This window comes from Carassius carassius, chromosome 6, assembly GCF_963082965.1.
Source record: "Carassius carassius chromosome 6, fCarCar2.1, whole genome shotgun sequence".
Taxonomy (NCBI): Eukaryota; Metazoa; Chordata; class Actinopteri; order Cypriniformes; family Cyprinidae; genus Carassius; species Carassius carassius.
This window is the reverse complement of record NC_081760.1, coordinates 778,214-797,500: the sequence shown is the minus strand read 5'-3', so window position 1 is coordinate 797,500 and position 19,287 is coordinate 778,214. Positions and strand designations below refer to the sequence as shown.

Genomic DNA, 19,287 nt, shown 5'->3' with positions numbered 1-19,287 from the left:
ACTGCTGGAAAGCACACACAGGTAAGAGCAGATTTACTGCAGATTACCTTATGCTTTAACTTTATCTGTATTTAAATATAATATTTAAATCACTGTTAGACACAGTGTTGACTGGTTAATTTATTCTCTGTAAAACCAGCTGTATTTTTTTTTTTTATCAAGTAAATGCACCCAATGTTTTAAATGTTAAAAGTATCTCTTGTGTGCATGTGAACAGAAGTGTCCTCCCTTCATCAGACGTGTGAAGTGACCGTAAACGCTGTTCGTCTGTGTGTGTTTCAGACGCTTCAGCTCTGAGCTGAGATCTTTAGTTCAGGTGCGTCAGAAGCACAGGGGATCTGAGCAGCTCGAGCTCTGGATCTTTAACCCTTTCTTCATCAGCTTCAGGATCACTAACATCTCTCTGTCCCAGCACAGACTCGTTAAGGTAATCACATGCTAGCGTTTTTATGCTAACTAATTAACATAGTTCTATAATAATACACTATTAAAACGAAATAATATTATACATGACCAGTTACAAATTCCTGAAAAGTAAAAATTTTTTTTTTTTTTTTAAAGCTTGCATTTATTTGATTCAAAATACAGCAGTAATATTGTGAAATATTTTTATTATTTCAACTAGCTTCATTCAATATGAATGTCTGTTCAAGTGTAATTTATTTCGGTGATGCGCAGCTGAATTTTTTTAGCATCATTATTCTAGTAATAATAAACATTTCTGATTATTAATATGATTATTATTATGGAGTATAATTTTTCAGGTTTCTTTTGATGAATAAAAAAGTTCAGAAGAACAGCATTTATCTTAAAATGGAAATCTTTTGTAAAGTTTTAAATGTCTTTATCATTTTTTTATATCAATTTAAAGCATCCTTGCTAAATAAAAGTATTCATTTTATCCCCCCCCCCAAAAAAAAAAGATACTGACTCGAATCTTTTGAATGGTAAAGTGCATAATGTTACAAAAGCATTTTATTTCAGATAAATTCTGATCTTTGGATCTTTATATTCATCAAAAAATATACTCAACTGTTTTAAATATTGTTAATAATAATAATAATAATCAGAGATGTTTCTCGAGCAGCAAATCAGAATGATTTCTGAAGATCATGTGACACTGAAGACTGGAGAAATGATGTTGGAAACACAGAAATAAATTACACTTTAACAGAGATTCACACAGAAAACAGCTGTTTGAAACTGTTAAAATATTTCACAATATTACTACTTTTACTGTAATTCTGATCAAATAAATGCAGGCTCGGTGAGCAGAAGAGACTTCTTTAAAAAACATTAAAAAATCAATATAAATGAATGCCACACAAAATGATTTTACAGCTTTCCTGAGATAAAATACATTTTCTCATTTCATAGATTGTAAATTTGACAAAGTCCCTTGAAGTGAGGCCAGGGAGCTGGAAGCTTCTGTCTCTTCAGCTGCTCAGCACATCTTTACCCACAATCCTCAGGGGCACAGTGACTCTGAGAACCAGTGTGGGGACTCCAGTGGAGCTTCACCTCCAAACATACTCTTCCGCTGCAAAGGTAAAAAATACGTCTGAACATGCTTCAAAATACAGACACGGTTCACACTAAAATAATAACTTGATATTTGATATTGCTCATGGTAATTACGAGTGTGTTTTTGAGCTGGTTTAGTCCTGTGATAGATAAATAAATATGACCCTAAAACCACCAGTAGGTCACTGAATCATTCATTCAAACGATTCGTTCAGAACGCCTGATTCATTTAGAAACTAAGCAAGTCTTTATGAACGGATCATTGAATCACTGACTCATATGATTCATTCAAATATAGATTCATTCGGGAACAAATCTGAGACGCACAAATGTTCTGCTCCGGCTTTGTTTGCGATCGAGCTCATGTGATGATATTCAGGAAAAAGCAGTTAATGTGTTTTGTGCTGCATTATCTTACTTCAGGAGATATTATTAAGCCCCAGACGTTGCATGTTTTTGTCTGAACTGATCCTCAGCAGGGAGAGGTTGTGTTTGAGTCTGGCGAGGAGTGTGGACGTCTCTGTCCTGTCCGTTTGTCCAGAGCAGGTGAGACACGCACCTTTTTGTCCTCCATCGTCTAAACAATATTCAAAGGCTCCTGTAGCCCTGGTTTTGTTCTGAAAACTTATTTTAATCTAGTTCCTGCAACTGAAAAAACAGCTAAAATGATGAATCAAAATGATTCGGGAAGTTTTAAAAGCGGATTATTTTTCATGATTACTGGAGAAGGATTTTTACTAATATTTTTTTTTTATTCACAACTTCTACCCAATAAATTATTTTAGAGCTTGGCATAAATAGTAAAAAGCATATATAAAAAAAAAAAGAAGAAAAAAAAGCCCATGGCGTTAAATGTTTTTATTATTTTATGTGATTTCTAAAGGTCTAGAAATCATAATTTTAAAACCTGGAAGAACTGTTATTGTAGTATCATTGAGATCTTTATATATAATATAATATTATATTATATATATATATATATATATAAAATTTATTTTTCATTTAAATTTCTAAAAAGTTTAATACATAAAATCGCATAAATGTTGATTTGGCAACTAGCTGAAATATGTTTATAGATTTTTATATTATTATTATTTTATGTTTTTTATGATTTTAGTATTCCATAATAACCCTGTGAGGAAGTTTTTTAATTATAAAATAAATAGTGTAATTATTAGATGTTTCAGCTTATTTTATTGCACATCTGGTCCTATTTTAAATAACTTTTAGGTCATCTTAAGGCCCTCTAGAGTGTAAACTTGTCCTGTAAGTGGATTGAATAGATTGTGATATAGTAGTTTTTGCATCTTTTATGAGTATGCACTCGGTGCAAGTAAGTTGTTTTTGTTTGTGGTTCTGTGCAGGACATGCTGAGTGGCAGCAATCTCTTCTCCCAGAATCCTCCTCATCTCTCTGGAGAGTAGACAGCAGTCTGGCGTCTGCGCTCTGTAGCCGTTGGCATTGCAGCAAAGAGTTTTCATGCAGGTGAACATGTGAAAAGATGTAGACAGACCTGTGCATGCACTACAAATATACATACTGTTTTATTGACTATGTATGCATCTGTGACTCTCGCTGTGTGTGTGTGTGTGTTTCAGGTGGCCCAGACTTCCTGTAAACCACTCTTCACACCTGGACTTCGGGGCCACACCTGTAAATGAGAGTAAGGTATGCAAACACTCGTAAAGATCTTTTAAACTCGCACATTAAAACTCTTTAGAGAGTATCTTTAGTGAAAATCAAATATGGCTTGTTTTAGTGCATTTCCCTCATTGTGTGAACTTAGTTACGTAGGCATTATACAGCTAATTGTTGTAATTTAATTCCAGGTGAAGAAGTTCACTCTGAAGAACCCGACCGGTTCGGTGGTCTCTGTGGAAGTCCGAACGCTGTCCTCATACCCGGTTCCCCTCGAAGCCCTCGACGTGCTGACCAAATGGTATTTACTGTAAACACACACTCATGTGGCCTAAATTCTGACCATTAATTACAATGCCTTTATGAAAAATGTAATATCTGGTGCAGTATGAAATACAGTAATTACAAGCGCTTACATGCCAAATTGTTGATGTAAATAGGACATATATTTTTTTACATAAGGTTAAAGAGTCATGAGATGTGTTATTTTAGTGTTTTTTTTTTTATTATAATAGTATTTATTCATATTTTTAATTAGCTTTAATTTGAGTATTTTCATGTGCTTTTGTCATGTTTTTTTATTTCATTCATTTTATTTTTATTTTGGTTTCAATCATTTTAGTACTTCAATTATTGTTTTTCATTTAGTTCACAAGATCTTTCAAATTTTTTCAGCAGATATTTATATATATTTTTTTCTTTTCTTTTCGTCATTTTGTTTTATTTATTATTATTATTATTATGGTTTCAGTCATTTTAGTACTTCAACTAGTTTTTTTGTTTTATTTAGTTCACAAGAAATTTCAAATTTTTTAGCAGATATTTATATTTGATTTTATTTCTGGTTTTGTCTTTTTTATTTTATTTTATTATTCTTTTTGTTTGTCTGTTGTTGTTTTTTTCTTTTTTTCAGCTTTGTTTCAGTTAACAAAAAAATGCCAATTTTTTATTTATTTTTTTATTTTAGTTAACAATTATAACAGTGTTCATGAAAAATAACTCCAGGACATATATGTACCTGTTCTAGGTTTAATATTAGTCCACTTTCTGTGAACATCACTACAGCAGAGTTTCTTCTGTTGGCTGCTGATCACAAGGTAAGCTCATGATCTTATTAAACACTGTGAAGTGTGCGTTGTGTATTTAATAACTCTTGTGTTCTGCAATCAGAGCAGTGTGTTGAGATTCCTCCTTCGGCCGGAGGAGTCCAGGACGGTTTCGGTGTTGTACCGACCCACAGAACACAAACACGTCACCTCAGTGATCCTCATCAGGTTCTGCTCCGCACAAATCATTTATCTCTTTAGCACTGAGCTCTTTCATTAGAAATGTGTTGAATGGATTAAGTTGCTATGGACAGAACGGTCATAAAAACCTCAATTTATTTCCTAGGACACGTTTTGAAAAATGATTTACAATTTGGTCTGCAAACTAAAATTTTTATCTAGTCGATTAGTAGTCTAATTACATATCCTTAAATATACACGACCAGTCAAAAGTCTTTGAACAGTTTTTTGTTTTATTAAAGAAGTCTCTTCTGCTCACCAAGCCTGCATTAATTTGATCCGAAATAAATACAGCAAAACCAGTAATATTGTAAAATATTTTTACAATTTAAAACAGCTGTTTTCTGTGTGAATATGTGTTAAACTGTAATTTATTTCTGTGATGCACAGCTGAATTTTCAGCATCATTCCTCCAGTCTTCAGTGTCACATGATCTTCAGCAATTATTTAAAATAATTTAAAATATTTGTGTGTTTCGGATCAAATAAATGCAGGCTTGGTGAGCAGAAGAGAATTCTTTAAAAACCAGTAAAAATCTTGCTGTTGGTGGGCCTTTAATATAAAGCCTTTTCCGTGCTCAAGCACACACATAAAGCTTAACACAAAAGTGATGACTATGTGACGGGAAAACAGCAAAGAGAGATTTTAATTGTGTTCTGAGTCAGTGTTTCAGCTGCGAAGATAAATCAGCTGACTCGCTGATCTCCACAGTAATGCACCTTTCATACATAATCTGAGAGAATTGCTTTGTTTAAATTGATTCCTTTAAAGTAAATATTTCAAGCTTTCTATAGAAATATTTCTCATGTTTGTGAGGCATTGATGATTCAATTATCCAGGAGGTCTGTACGCTGAGTTTCAGTTCATTTTTGTGATGCACCGAGACGGCAGAATACAACGTTTGTTTTCTTTATTTTACAAAAACACAACATATTGTCGATATTGTGAGTGCACACAAATGCAAGTAGACCCTTTTTTTCTAGGAGTTGTTAGCACATAGTAATTGTGGCTCTCTCTGTTTTGTGACAGGAACAACCTGACTGTGTTTGACATGGTTCTGGTTAAAGGCTACGGGGCTAAGGAGCTCCTGCGAGTCGGAGGGAAGCTCCCCGGTCCTGCAGCTTCACTGCGCTTCAATGTGCCCCAGTCGAGCCTCATGGAGTGCAGAGATGGTGAGCTCCACTTCTTCTGTCAGCTCATCTCTATTTAACTAACGCTATTTAAGCTAATGTGGGGCTTTTCCTGGTGTTTTCCTCACATCAGCCTCAGTTTGGCTGATTCAGCATGTTTTGGCCAAACTCTGATTGGCTGTTTAGTTAACATCAGTTAAAGGGTTTTTTTAAATTATTTTATTTAATATTGGATTTTCGCCGATATCCGATATCCGATATTTTTTTTTACTCATTTGGCCGATGCCGATACCGATATATTCCCTTTTTATTTTGAATTTTGTTTGATTTTAACAAAAACTTGCTTTTGGGAGTTAAATAAACAATTAAGTTCTTTTATAATGAGAGTACATTGAAAGTAACTATAATACATAATAAATACATTTGGAAAAAAAAACATATTACACATTTTTATATATATATATATATATATATATATATATATTAAAACACAGATAAATAGTGAAAGAGGACACTATGCAAAGTGCGTTAGCAGCATCTTCCATTCAGTTTCTTGTCTTTTCACAGGTTTACAGTCAAGAAAGCCCTTGTTTTCCATCCAGAAGAGCTTTAAGGTGGAGAATGCAGGCGAGCTGCCGTTGACTGTAGTGTCCATGAGCATTAATGGATATAAATGTCAAGGTTATGGCTTTGAGGTGCAAGACTGCAGGTCTTTCCAAGTGGACTACAACTCGTCTTCAGAAATCACCATCGCGTGCGTCTCGAGTGCTAATGTCAAAGAGCATGTGCATACTATCCAATATCTGTTTTAATGAAGTGCAGATCATATGCCATTACAGACACTTTTATGTATTTTGATTCTCTCTGCATCTCTCCAGATTCACTCCAGACTTCACCTCTTCGTGGGTGATCAGAGACTTGACTCTGGTGACAGAACGAGGCTCCCTCTTCCACTTCACCCTGAACGTGACTCTTCCTCACCACATGCTGCCTCTGTGTGCTCAGGTGGTCCCAGGGCCCGGCTGGGAGCAGCCCTTCTGGATCCTCACACTGGTCTTCACCTGGTCAGCAGCCCATATCATACTCAAACCAGCACCAAACACCCCGCTTTGCTTCTGTGCATTCATACCAAAGCTCTTCTCTCCGCAGTTCTTCTCTAGCTGCTGTTTGTCTGATGGCTTTCCATCAAGCTCAGCACATTCTGAGCGACTTCTCCACACCGAGTCCACGTAGCAATCACAACTCAGTACCTCGAGAAAATATCAGCGTCACAAACGGCGTCAGGTGAGACGACTCATTACTAGGAATCACACACGCATACAAACCAGGTTTGCATTGTTTTCAGGATTCACTTGGTTCACAGTCAATGCTGCTCCGCACAAACTTTAGTGCTCAGTTTGGTTGTTTGTTTGTTACCTCACAACGAAAGAAGAACATAATGAGAATAATAATAATAACACAATATATTATCAGCAGCAAATCAGTATCTAATTCTGATTTCTGAAGATCATGTGATGAGCAATGATGCTGAAAATACAGCTGTGCATCACAGAAATAAATTACGGTTTAACAGAGATTCACATAAAAAGCAGTTATTTTAAATAGTAACAATATTTCACAATATTAGTTTTTTCTGTATTTCTGATCAAATAAACACAGGCTTGATGAGCAGAAGAGACTTCTTTAAAAACATCAAAAATATTAATGTTAAAATACTTTTGACAGGAGTGTAAGTTTATTAAATAAACATAATTAATAATAGCAATATAAAAAAATAGTAAATCATTATTTATTTAAAAAATAAAACATTCAGTTATTTAAAAAAAAAAAAATACGTTTATTATATAAACATTATTACAATTTTTTTTGTTCGTTTGTGTTTATTATTTAATATTTTAATTGTAAATTTATTATATAAAATCATTATTTTTAATAATAAAAAATCTACTCTATTTTCTTATAATCTTTTTACTACTAGTATTGTAAAATAAAGATACTATATTCAGTAATATTATGTATATAAATCAAATTATCATTATTATTAAGGTATTGCTTGTTAGTTTTTTACACACCCATTTTGTTCTCATTTTTTATTTATACATTTTTTTTACCTGCAAATTTAAGAAGCAGCAAAATGTGATGTTCAAATGATCGTATCTCCGTTTTAATTGTTATCATTATTATTATTTTACAGTAGAGGAAAAGGCAGCTGTAAGAACTACTCTGACACGAGCCACCCGTCTGATAAAGGCAAAGGCAGGGGATCTCCAGCTGTGGCCAACGGGACGATTCGACCTCAGTCCTCATCCAAGAAAACTTCTGGAGCGTCTTCCCAGCCTCCAAAGAAGCAAATGAAGGTGTCGTTCCTTTACGGTCGATATAAGAACAGCCCTGCGTCTGCTTCTGGTGTTTCCGCTGCCTCGGACTGCTGCAGTCCTCCCGCCGATGATGATCGAGAGCGCAGCTTCCAGTTAGACCCAGAAGTTTGTAATAACAATAACAACGACGTATTAGACGAAAGCGAGAAGAAACAGCACTTTAGAGAGTCCAGAGGGGACGAGGCAGTGCCAGCTGATATGTTTCCTATGGAAATTGTTCCAGAAAGCCTCATAACAAGCAGAGTCCCTCAGCCTGAGAACGAAGCAGCGGAAAACCAGGAGTGTAAAAGAAAAAAAAATCATGCAGAAACGAGGAATAATGTAGATGAAGAGGTAAGAGCCATAGGAGCATTAGAGGATGGCCTTTTGTTTTAGCAGAAGCTTCTCTGATCACTGATGAAGTGTTTGTGCCTGTCCTTCAGAAGACGGAAAGATGCAGCAGTCCGAAGAAGAGACCGGAGAAAGATGCAGAACTCGGAGTGTCGGTCTCCAGCTCCAAAGCCAAGAGAAACACGGGCAGGAGCCTCAGGAGAGCCGCCGAGCTCAATCCTGGGTAACAAGCTGCACACTTCTGCTTTAAACCTTCATTTGATAGTTGTGTGGCGTTCCAAGTTATATTGAGGGAACTGACAGCAAACCGACTTGATTCCAAATTTGAGGTTGATATCTTAAAAATGAGCTTTCAGTGAGATTTTGTTTGGGTGCATGACTAAACGTTTCCTCTAGATGAATCCACTTCACATTCGTGTCCAGCGTTGTCCTTTTTCACTGCGAACAATACAAGTGACTTTTCTTTTTTTTCAGGACCATTTCGTATTATGTTCATGATTTTTTTTTTTTTCACACAAAACAGGTGGCAAAACCTTATCAAGTGTCAAACCATTCTAATAAAGTAAAAAAATTAATAAATGCATTTTATTTTGGTCATAAATGACAACAACACCAGAGGGTTAATAGTATTGCTATTGTAATGTATTTTTTATACTGTTAATCCAACAGGCTTCCTGAAAACTGCGTCGTCATGGTGACCGAGAGCGAGAGAGAATCTCAGCGTAATGCTGTTCGATCCCGCAACACTGAACCAACTAAAGCAGGAGCCAATCCAGACAGCCCTGTCAAACACAGTGGTGAGGAAGTGATGTCAGCCACGGCATCCTGATCATCTACAGCTGTCGAAGACAACATGACCACATGATGTTGTGTTTTCTGTTCTATTATGTTGTGAAATGTAATGTTTTTCTGTGATGCGTAGAAGTATTTTCAGCATCATTACTCCAATCTTCAGTGTCACATGATCTTCAGAAATCAGTGTGCTCAGTTATTATTAATGGTTCTTAATATGAGTGTTATCATAAATAGTGTTTCTCTGAAAGTTCAATAAACAGTATTTATTTCAAATAGACATCTTTTGTAACATTATAAATGTCTTTACTGTCACCTTTTGATCAGTTTAATTGCGACCTTGATGAATAAACTTTTTTTTTATCAACTCCAAACTTAAAATATTCTACAGTTTCTGGAGCAGAAAATCAGTGTATTATTCTGATTTCTGAAGATCATGTGTGGTGAAGTAATGATGCTGAAAATACAGCTGCACATCACAGGATTAAATTACACTTTACTATATATTCACATAGCAAACAGTTATTTTAAACTAAAATAATAATTTACAAATTTTAATGTATTTTTTTATCAAACAAATACAGCATTTGATCATAGGAATAAATAATATTTTAGTACAGTATACATTAGTATAGTAGTATTAGTAGTATACATTAACACAGACGACAGTTGTTTTAAATTAAAATAATGTTTCCAAATTTTTACTGTATTTTCGATCAAATAAATGCAGTCTTTTATCACAGAAATTAATTAAATTTTAGCATATATTCACAGACGACAGATGTTTTAAATTGAAATAATATTTCAAATATTTTACTGTATTTTCGATCAAATAAATGCAGTCTTTTATCACAGAGATAAATTAAATTTTAGCATAAATCCACAGATGACAGTTGTTTTAAATTAAAATAATATTTCACTATTTTTACTGTATTTTTGATCAAGTAAATGCAGTCTTTTATCACAGGAATAAATGAGATTTTAGCATAAATTCACAGACGACCGTTGTTTTAAATTAAAATAATATTTCACTATTTTTACTGTATTTTTGATCAAGCAAATGCAGTCTTTAATCACAGGAATAAATTAAATTTTAGCATACATTCTCAGAAGACAGTTACTTTAAATTAAAATATTACAACATTTTTACTGTTTTTATTTTTTATCAAATAAACGCAGACTGTGATCACAGGAATAAATTACATATTAGCATAAATTCACAGAAGACAATTACTTTAAAATAATATTTCACAATTTTTACTGTATTTTTGATCAAATAAACACAGCCTTGATGAGCACGAGAAACTATCAAAACATTAAAAAAAATCTTAATTATTCCACATGCACACACACACTGACCTGATCTACTATATCTCTCCACGTGAGTTTTGTTAAAAGGTTTCCTTTTACATAAACACAGGTTCGTGTTTGAGCAGACCGAGGCGTAAATGTCCAGAGCGGCGTCTGCAGTGGGAGTCAGGCTCTGATTCCAGCAGCTCATCAGGCAGTGTGAGAGCCAGCCGTGGGTCCTGGGGCAGCTGGAGCAGTGCCAGCAGTGCAGAGGGAGAGAAGGACCCCAGCAGACATCCCTGCAGGAGTAAGAGATCACACGCTCCATTCACACTTGAGTGCTAAATTATTATCAATAACACTTTTAATCAAAACTTCTTTGTTTGTTTTTTAGGAGACAACAACCAGTACCACCCGTGTCCAAAAGACCGGGAATGTCACATTAACTATTCCTACAAAACTCAAAGGTAAAGGAGCTGATTTCTCATGTTTGTTGTTTTTTACTTGATCTAAGGTTTCTGAAAGTGCTTTAATGATCTATAAACGTGTTTGTCTACAGCATGAACAATCTGTGTGTCAGGGAAGCGTGCCAGAGCCCAGACGTGTGTCCTGCGCCAGCTCTCGATGTAGCCGCAGGTGTGGACAAAAGCATCGGTGAGGGGCATGCTGGGTAGTGATGATGTAATCAGATTGCAAAATTGAAGTACTTGTTAATAGATTACATTATAAAATGTTCATAACCAGATTACAGTTACTTTTTTATGGATTAGATGATTGCATGTGTCCCTGGAGCACAGAACCAGTCTTGAGTCTCTGGGGGATATTTGTAGCAATAGCCCAAAATACATTGTAAGGGTCCAAATGATAAATTTTTCTTTAATGCCAAAAATCATTAGGATATTAAGTAAAGATATTTAGTAAATTTCCTACTGTAAATATATCAAAACTTCATGCAATATGCATTGCTAAGAACTTAATTTGACCAACTTTAAAGATGATGTTCTCAATATTTAAATTATTTGTTGTTTATAATTTTTTTTGCTTCCTCAGATTCCAGATTTTCAAATAGTCGTATTTCGGGCCAAATATTGTCCTATCATAACAAACCATACATCAAAAGCTTATTTATTCAGCTCTCAGATGATAATGCAATGTATAATTAAGAGCTGATTTTACAGTTGAGTCGATCCTTGTCTTTTGTTCCCACTCTAATTAAATAAGAAATGTCCTGGAAAATGATCATGTTTTTGATTCATGCGCTTTCCTGCAGACACAGTTGGCTGTAGTGTGATTGAAGAGACGTGGTCACCCGCCTCGGTTCCTCTAACCAATGAATTCAGGTACAACATGAGCGAATCCCTCCCGTTCGTCCCCCAGAGTCCCTCATCGGGATACCACAGGTATGTCTCTTAATCATTTTGCATGTTATTTTTGACCACACACTATCACATTAAAACTCTTTTTGTGAAGCTTCCTCTGGAACAACATGAACAGCCAGCATGCGAGTCCTTCTCCCTACAATCGTCAGAGCAGCTACATGCCAACAGGTGAGTGTTGTGAGTCTCATCCAGCACTGGAGCATGCAGCTGGACAAAGATGAGTGACGGTTTCCTTCCTTTGTTCCTTGAAGGTAGCAGCAATTACCAAAATGCATTCTCATGCCTTGAAAGCCAAACTGTGATGCACAGCCATCAGCCGGTCTGGGGTGAGAACACCACCCAAAACATCAACTCCACCTGGGACACCAGCAAGGTGAGATCGACAGCAGCGCTCGCTTTTGTCCAGCTCTTTCTAAAAGTCACATAACTTTAAGTTTTTCTGAAATGTGGTGTTTAACCCTCTTGTGATGTTCGTTTGGCGGTCAAATAATTATTGATTTTTTTGGTAACAATTTACCATAAGGTTCCATTAGTTAATCTTGGTTGAACAAACATGAACAAACAATACATTCATTACAGTATTTATGCATCTTATCGTCAATGTTAGTTAATGAAGTTAATTGTTAGTTCATGTTTATTCACAGCGCATTAAATAATGTTCCTTTTTAATTTAACTAAAGCAGTTAACTAATGAGCCTTATTGTAAAGTATTACCAATGTATTTTATTTGTTCAGTTTGATAATATTTTTAGGGAATTTTATGGTATTAAATTATATTTATTGAAAAGTTATAATCCATCTATTACCTGTTAACCACTTTTTGAGTATAAACTGTCATACATTTTTTAATGCTTTAATGGACGCACGTGGCAGATTATTGCTGAAGTGGAAAAAAGTGAAATTAAAAAAAGCTATGGAAGTCTCTAAGTTTATGAAAAATGCACAAAATATATATTTTTATTTTTTTTAAACGTTTTCCATCCATCCATCTTCTTCCGCTTATCCGGGGCCGGGTCGCGGGGGCAGCAGTCTAAGCAGAGAACCCCAGACTTCCCTCTCCCTAGACACTTCCTCCAGCTCTTCTGGGGGGACACCGAGGCGTTCCCAGGCCAGCCGGGAGACATAGTCTCTCCAGCGTGTCCTAGGTCTTCCCTGGGGTCTCCTCCCAGTGGGACGTGCCCGGAACACCTTCCCGGGAAGGCGTCCAGGAGGCATCCGGAACAGATGCCCGAGCCACCTCAGCTGACCCCTCTCGATGTGGAGGAGCAGCGGCTCTACTCTGAGCTCCTCCCGGGTGACTGAGCTTCTCACCCTATCTCTAAGGGATCGCCCAGCCACCCTGCGGAGAAAGCTCATTTTGGCCGCCTGTATCCGGGATCTTGTCCTTTCGGTCATGACCCAAAGCTCATGACCATAGGTGAGAGTAGGAACGTAGATTGACCGGTAAATCGAGAGCTTCGCCTTGCGGCTCAGCTCTTTCTTCACCACTACAGACCGGTACTTCGACCACATTACTGCAGAAGCTGCACCGATCCGTCTGTCAATCTCCCGTTCCATCCTTCCCTCACTCGTGAACAAGACCCCAAGATACTTAAACTCCTCCACTTGAGGCAGGAACTCTCCACCAACCTGAAGTGGGCAAGCCACCCTTTTCCGACTGAGGACCATGGCCTCGGATTTGGAGGTGCTGATTCTCATCCCAGCCGCTTCACACTCGGCTGCAAACCGTCCCAGTGCATGCTGAAGGTCCTGGCTTGATGAGGCCAACACGACAACATCATCCGCAAAGAGCAGAGACGAAATCCTGCAGCCCCTGGCTGCGCCTAGAAATTCTGTCCATAAAAATCATGAACAGAACCGGCGACAAAGGGCAGCCCTGTCGGAGTCCAACACGCACCGGGAACAAGTCTGACTTACTGCTGGCAATACGAACCAAGCTCCTGCTCCAGTCATACAGGGACCAGATAGACTTAGACAGATAGGCATAGACTTTCCCAGGGAGGCTGAGAAGTGTGATCCCCCTGTAGTTGGAACACACCCTCCGGTCCCCCTTCTTAAAAAGAGGGACCACCACCCCGGTCTGCCATCCCAGAGGCACCGTCCCCGACTGCCACGCGATGCTGCAGAGGCGTGTCAGCCAAGACAGCCCCACAACATCCAGAGACTTGAGGTACTCAGGCCGGATCTCATCCACCCCCGGTGCCTTGCCACCGAGGAGTTTCTTGACTACCTCGGTGACTTCAGCTTGGGTGATGGACGAGTCCACATCTGAGTCCTCAACCTCTGCTTCCTCAATGGAAGACGTGACAGCGGGATTGAGGAGATCCTCGAAGTATTCCTTCCAGCGTCCAACGACATCCCCAGTTGAGGTCAACAGCTCCCCACCTCTACTGTAAACAGCATTGGTAGGGCACTGCTTCCCTCTCCTGAGGCGCCGGACGGTTTGCCAGAATCTCTTCGAGGCCGACCGATAGTCCTTCTCCATGGCCTCACCGAACTCCTCCCAGGCCCGAGTTTTTGCCTCCACAACCACCCGGGCTGCAGTCCGCTTGGCCTGCCGGTACCTGTCAGCTGCCTCAGGAGTCCCACAAGCCAACCAGGCCCGATAGGACTCCTTCTTCAGCTTGACCGCATCCCTTACTTCCGGTGTCCACCACCGGGTTCGGGGATTGCCGCCTCGACAGGCACCGGAGACCTTACGGCCACAGCTCCGAGCGGCCGCTTCGACAATGGAGGTGGAGAACATAATCCACTTGGACTCAATATCTCCAGCCTCCCTCGGGATCCGGTCGAAGCTCTGCCGGAGGTGGGAGTTGAAGATCTCTCTGACAGGAGACTCGGCCAAACGTTCCCAGCAGACCCTCACAGTACGTTTGGGTCTGCCGAGTCTGTCCAGCTTCCTCCCCCGCCATCGGATCCAACTCACCACCAGGTGGTGATCAGTTAACAGCTCCGCCTCTCTCTTCACCCGAGTGTCCAAGACATACGGCCGGAGGTCGGATGAAACGACCACAAAGTCGATCATCGACCTACGGCCTAGGGTGTCCTGGTGCCACGTGTACTGATGGACACCCTTATGCTTGAACATGGTGTTCGTTATGGACAAGCTGTAACTAGCACAGAAGTCCAATAACTGAACACCGCTCGGGTTCAGATCAGGGGGGCCGTTCCTCCCAATCACGCCCCTCCCGGTGTCACTGTCGTTGCCCACGTGGGCGTTGAAGTCCCCGAGTAAAACGATGGAGTCCCCAGTCGGAGCACTTTCCAGCACCCCTCCCAGAGACTCCAAGAAGGCTGGGTACTCTGCACTGCCGTTCGGCCCGTAGGCACAAACGACAGTGAGAGACCTATCCCCGACCCGAAGGCGCAGGGAAGCGACCCTCTCGTTCACCGGGTTAAACTCCAACACATGGCAGCTGAGCTGGGGGGCTATAAGCAAACCCACACCAGCCCGCCGCCTCTCACCATGGGCAACTCCAGAGTGGTAAAGAGTCCATCCTCTCTCGAGGAGTGTGGTTCCAGAGCCCAAGCCGTGCGTAGAGGTGGCCCGACTATCGCTAGTCTGAACCTCTCAACCTCACGCACAATCTCGGGCTCCTTCCCCGCCAGTGAGGTGACGTTCCACGTCCCAAGAGCTAGTTTCCATGTCCAGGGATCGGGCTGTCGAGACCCCCGCCTTCGACTGCCGCCCGATTAAACGTTTTCCTAATATTTTTTTAACTGCCAAAAAAAAAAAGCCATACATATATTGTTAAGTTGTGTTGCAAATTTGAGGTTGATATCTCAAAAAATGAGCTTTCATTGAGTTTTTTTTGGGTGCAATACCAATCGTCTCCACTAGATGAATCCGCTTTCCATTCCTTTCCAGCGCAGTCATTTTTGACCGCAAACAATACAAGTGAGACTACAACCCGAATTCCGGAAAAGTTGGGACGTTTTTTAAATTTTAATAAAATGAAAACTAAAAGACTTTCAAATCACATGAGCCAATATTTTATTCACAATAGAACATAGATAACATAGCAAATGTTTAAACTGAGAAAGTTTACAATTTTATGCACAAAATGAGCTCATTTCAATTTTGATTTCTGCTACAGGTCTCAAAATAGTTGGGACGGGGCATGTTTACCATGGTGTAGCATCTCCTTTTCTTTTCAAAACAGTTTGAAGACGTCTGGGCATTGAGGCTATGAGTTGCTGGAGTTTTGCTGTTGGAATTTGGTCCCATTCTTGCCTTATATAGATTTCCAGCTGCTGAAGAGTTCGTGGTCGTCTTTGACATATATTTCGTTTAATGATGCGCCAAATGTTCTCTATAGGTGAAAGATCTGGACTGCAGGCAGGCCAGGTTAGTACCCGGACTCTTCTACGACGAAGCCATGCTGTTGTTATAGCTGCAGTATGTGGTTTTGCATTGTCCTGCTGAAATAAACAAGGCCTTCCCTGAAATAGACGTTGTTTGGAGGGAAGCATATGTTGCTCTAAAACCTTTATATACCTTTCAGCATTCACAGAGCCTTCCAAAACATGCAAGCTGCCCATACCGTATGCACTTATGCACCCCCATACCATCAGAGATGCTGGCTTTTGAACTGAACGCTGATAACATGCTGGAAGGTCTCCCTCCTCTTTAGCCCGGAGGACACGGCGTCCGTGATTTCCAACAAGAATGTCAAATTTGGACTCGTCTGACCATAAAACACTATTCCACTTTGAAATAGTCCATTTTAAATGAGCCTTGGCCCACAGGACACGACGGCGCTTCTGGACCATGTTCACATATGGCTTCCTTTTTGCATGATAGAGCTTTAGTTGGCATCTGCTGATGGCACGGCGGATTGTGTTTACCGACAGTGGTTTCTGAAAGTATTCCTGGGTCCATTTAGTAATGTCATTGACACAATCATGCCGATGAGTGATGCAGTGTCGTCTGAGAGCCCGAAGACCACGGGCATCCAATAAAGGTCTCCGGCCTTGTCCCTTACGCACAGAGATTTCTCCAGTTTCTCTGAATCTTTTGATGATGTTATGCACTGTAGATGATGAGATTTGCAAAGCCTTTGCAATTTGACGTTGAGGAACATTGTTTTTAAAGTTTTCCACAATTTTTTTACGCAGTCTTTCACAGATTGGAGAGCCTCTGCCCATCTTTACTTCTGAGAGACTCTGCTTCTCTAATACAAAGCTTTTATAGCTAATCATGTTACAGACCTGATATCAATTAACTTAATTAATCACTAGATGTTCTCCCAGCTGAATCTTTTCAAAACTGCTTGCTTTTTTAGCCATTTGTTGCCCCCGTGCCAACTTTTTTGAGACCTGTAGCAGGCATTAAATTTTAAATGAGCTATTTAAGTGGATAAAAGTGTAAAATTTCTCAGTTTAAACATTTGCTACGTTATCTATGTTCTATTGTGAATAAAATATTGGCTCATGTGATTTGAAATTCCTTTAGTTTTCATTTTATTAAAATTTAAAAAACGTCCAAACTTTTCCGGAATTCGGGTTGTACTATTTTTAGGACAGTTTAACCTTTTCGAGTCATGTCCGTGATTTTTATGGTGTTCACATAACAAGTGCCAAAACCTTTACCAAGTTCCTTATTCTGAAAATGTGAAAAAAAAGTTTTTTTTTCTAGTCAAAAATGACTCAATGGCACCAGAGGGTTAAATATGCAAATTAGGCATTGTTTAAATTTGTTGACAAAAAAAAAAAATGTATATATATATATTTTTTTTTTTTGAAATTGAGATTTATGCAATAAACAAACTTTCCATTGATGTATGGTATATTTGGATCTGACAATATTTGTCTTAGATACAACTATTTGGAAAAAAAAATCTGGAATCTGAGGGTGCAAAAAGAAAAATCTAAATATATAGAAAATAGCTTTGAAAGTCGTCCAGAAAGAGTTCTTAGCAATGCATATTACTAATCAAAAATTACGTTTGGGTATATTTACTGTAGGAAATTGACTAAATATCTCCATGGAACATGATCTTTACTTAATATCCTAATGATTTTTGGCATAAAAGAAAAATCAATCATTTTGACCCATACAATGTATTGTTGGCTATTTCTACAAATATACCCCAGAGACTAGTTTTGTGCTCCAGGGTCACAATAACTATATTAATTATTTTTAAATTACCATACTTGTGACACAATTTCTTCACTTGCAAGAGTTAAAACTTCGAGGTGTTAGTAAGTAGATGCTTGGAATATTAAAGCAATCTTTGTGTTGTTTTTCCAGCCATACTTTTCAGGAACCAGAAGTCTGTCACCCATGTCCAGTCTGTTCGGCTCGATCTGGACTCCTCAAAGCGAGCCTCAGCAGAGTCACTTCGGCTCGGTGCGGTCCACGCACGTCTCGCCCGTCGCACCCTTCAGCCGTGAACCGGGCGGCGCTTGCCCGAGAAAACAGTACTCCAGCTTCAACCCCTTTGGACTACACATGCATTTGGACATATGGAAGTCCTCGTCCTCGAACCGGCGCTCCACCTCGCAGCTCTCCAGCGATTCAGGCTTCTGCGGCGAGATGTGAACAAACCAGGAAGAAGACCATCTGCTTTTATCTGTAATGCGGGGAAATGTAAATGCTCTTCTTTCTTTTTGTTTGTTGTTGTGGTAAGGTTCTGCATTTTGTTGTATATTTTTCTAGACGTTTTGCAAGTTTGACCATTGAAAATAAAATAAAAAGTTTTGTACTTGATTTTGTGTTGTGAGATTTGTGCCTAGAAGTGAGTTAAATCTGACAAAATGTAATTTTGGTGACGTTCTCATTTGGGAAACCAGATAAAATTTAATTAAAAAGTTTAGTTTTTTTTTATTGTAAAATTGCAGAACGTTTTTCTTAATTGCTAGCAGTAAAATGTAATTGCTATTCACTTGTTTTCAAACAGGTGGAAAATTGTGATGATCCCAAATGTAGAGGAATGTGTGAGGATTTTCCTTATAGTTTGTTTCAGGGTCTCTTAGAATAATGGCCTATAAATTGTCTTTGCTTAAAACTTCTTATTTTGTTAGAATCTAGTTTAGAATTTATTCATGCTGGAAGAGAGTTACTGACCACAGAACTACAGTAAGACACCATTAGGGAGAATTCAGATCAGTGTGCTTTGAGCTGAAGAAGGAGTCATATATATATAAGAGGCTAATAAATACGCTAAATAACCTGACAATATGCAAGGTCAAAATTATGTATGTCATCAAAAGATTTATTTTCACTTAGACCTCGGGATGCATGACAAGTCGCCTTGAAAATTAAAAGCAAAAACCTGTCATAAGTCTTGGCTGAGTATATTGAAATCAGTGCTATATTGCTATAATAAAATAACGAGATAATATTATTTCTCTCGTTTAACATAATATACTATTTCTTTAAAAACATACTGAAAGACATGCATCATACTTGAAAAATACAGCAGATATAAGGATATGTATTAGTGTGTATATGTATTAGTACTTTTTGAGTATTTAAATTTTTATTAACGGCGTTTAAAAAAAGAAAGTATCTTCAGAATCGAATTCAGAAGTCATT

General features: G+C 38.5%; 1 protein-coding gene across 1 annotated transcript in view; it reads left to right on the top strand.

The window, feature by feature from the left end:
- LOC132142160 (transmembrane protein 131-like) overlaps nucleotides 1–18,451 on the top strand; it is a 46,245-nt gene extending 27,794 nt beyond the window's left edge. The window contains exons 12-34 of the mRNA XM_059551809.1: nucleotides 1–21; nucleotides 283–427; nucleotides 1,378–1,548; nucleotides 2,001–2,070; nucleotides 2,889–3,009; nucleotides 3,123–3,192; nucleotides 3,354–3,463; nucleotides 4,190–4,259; nucleotides 4,333–4,436; nucleotides 5,478–5,620; nucleotides 6,146–6,332; nucleotides 6,457–6,642; nucleotides 6,728–6,862; nucleotides 7,773–8,282; nucleotides 8,378–8,509; nucleotides 8,956–9,083; nucleotides 10,499–10,675; nucleotides 10,763–10,835; nucleotides 10,928–11,022; nucleotides 11,639–11,768; nucleotides 11,839–11,919; nucleotides 12,003–12,120; nucleotides 18,001–18,451. The exon at nucleotides 1–21 is cut by the window's left edge and continues 82 nt beyond it. Coding sequence (XP_059407792.1) covers nucleotides 1–21; nucleotides 283–427; nucleotides 1,378–1,548; nucleotides 2,001–2,070; nucleotides 2,889–3,009; nucleotides 3,123–3,192; nucleotides 3,354–3,463; nucleotides 4,190–4,259; nucleotides 4,333–4,436; nucleotides 5,478–5,620; nucleotides 6,146–6,332; nucleotides 6,457–6,642; nucleotides 6,728–6,862; nucleotides 7,773–8,282; nucleotides 8,378–8,509; nucleotides 8,956–9,083; nucleotides 10,499–10,675; nucleotides 10,763–10,835; nucleotides 10,928–11,022; nucleotides 11,639–11,768; nucleotides 11,839–11,919; nucleotides 12,003–12,120; nucleotides 18,001–18,291 — 3,268 coding nt within the window. The 3' untranslated portion in view covers nucleotides 18,292–18,451. The remainder of the gene's footprint in view (nucleotides 22–282; nucleotides 428–1,377; nucleotides 1,549–2,000; nucleotides 2,071–2,888; nucleotides 3,010–3,122; nucleotides 3,193–3,353; nucleotides 3,464–4,189; nucleotides 4,260–4,332; nucleotides 4,437–5,477; nucleotides 5,621–6,145; nucleotides 6,333–6,456; nucleotides 6,643–6,727; nucleotides 6,863–7,772; nucleotides 8,283–8,377; nucleotides 8,510–8,955; nucleotides 9,084–10,498; nucleotides 10,676–10,762; nucleotides 10,836–10,927; nucleotides 11,023–11,638; nucleotides 11,769–11,838; nucleotides 11,920–12,002; nucleotides 12,121–18,000) is intronic.
- Nucleotides 18,452–19,287: the final 836 nt, after the last annotated feature.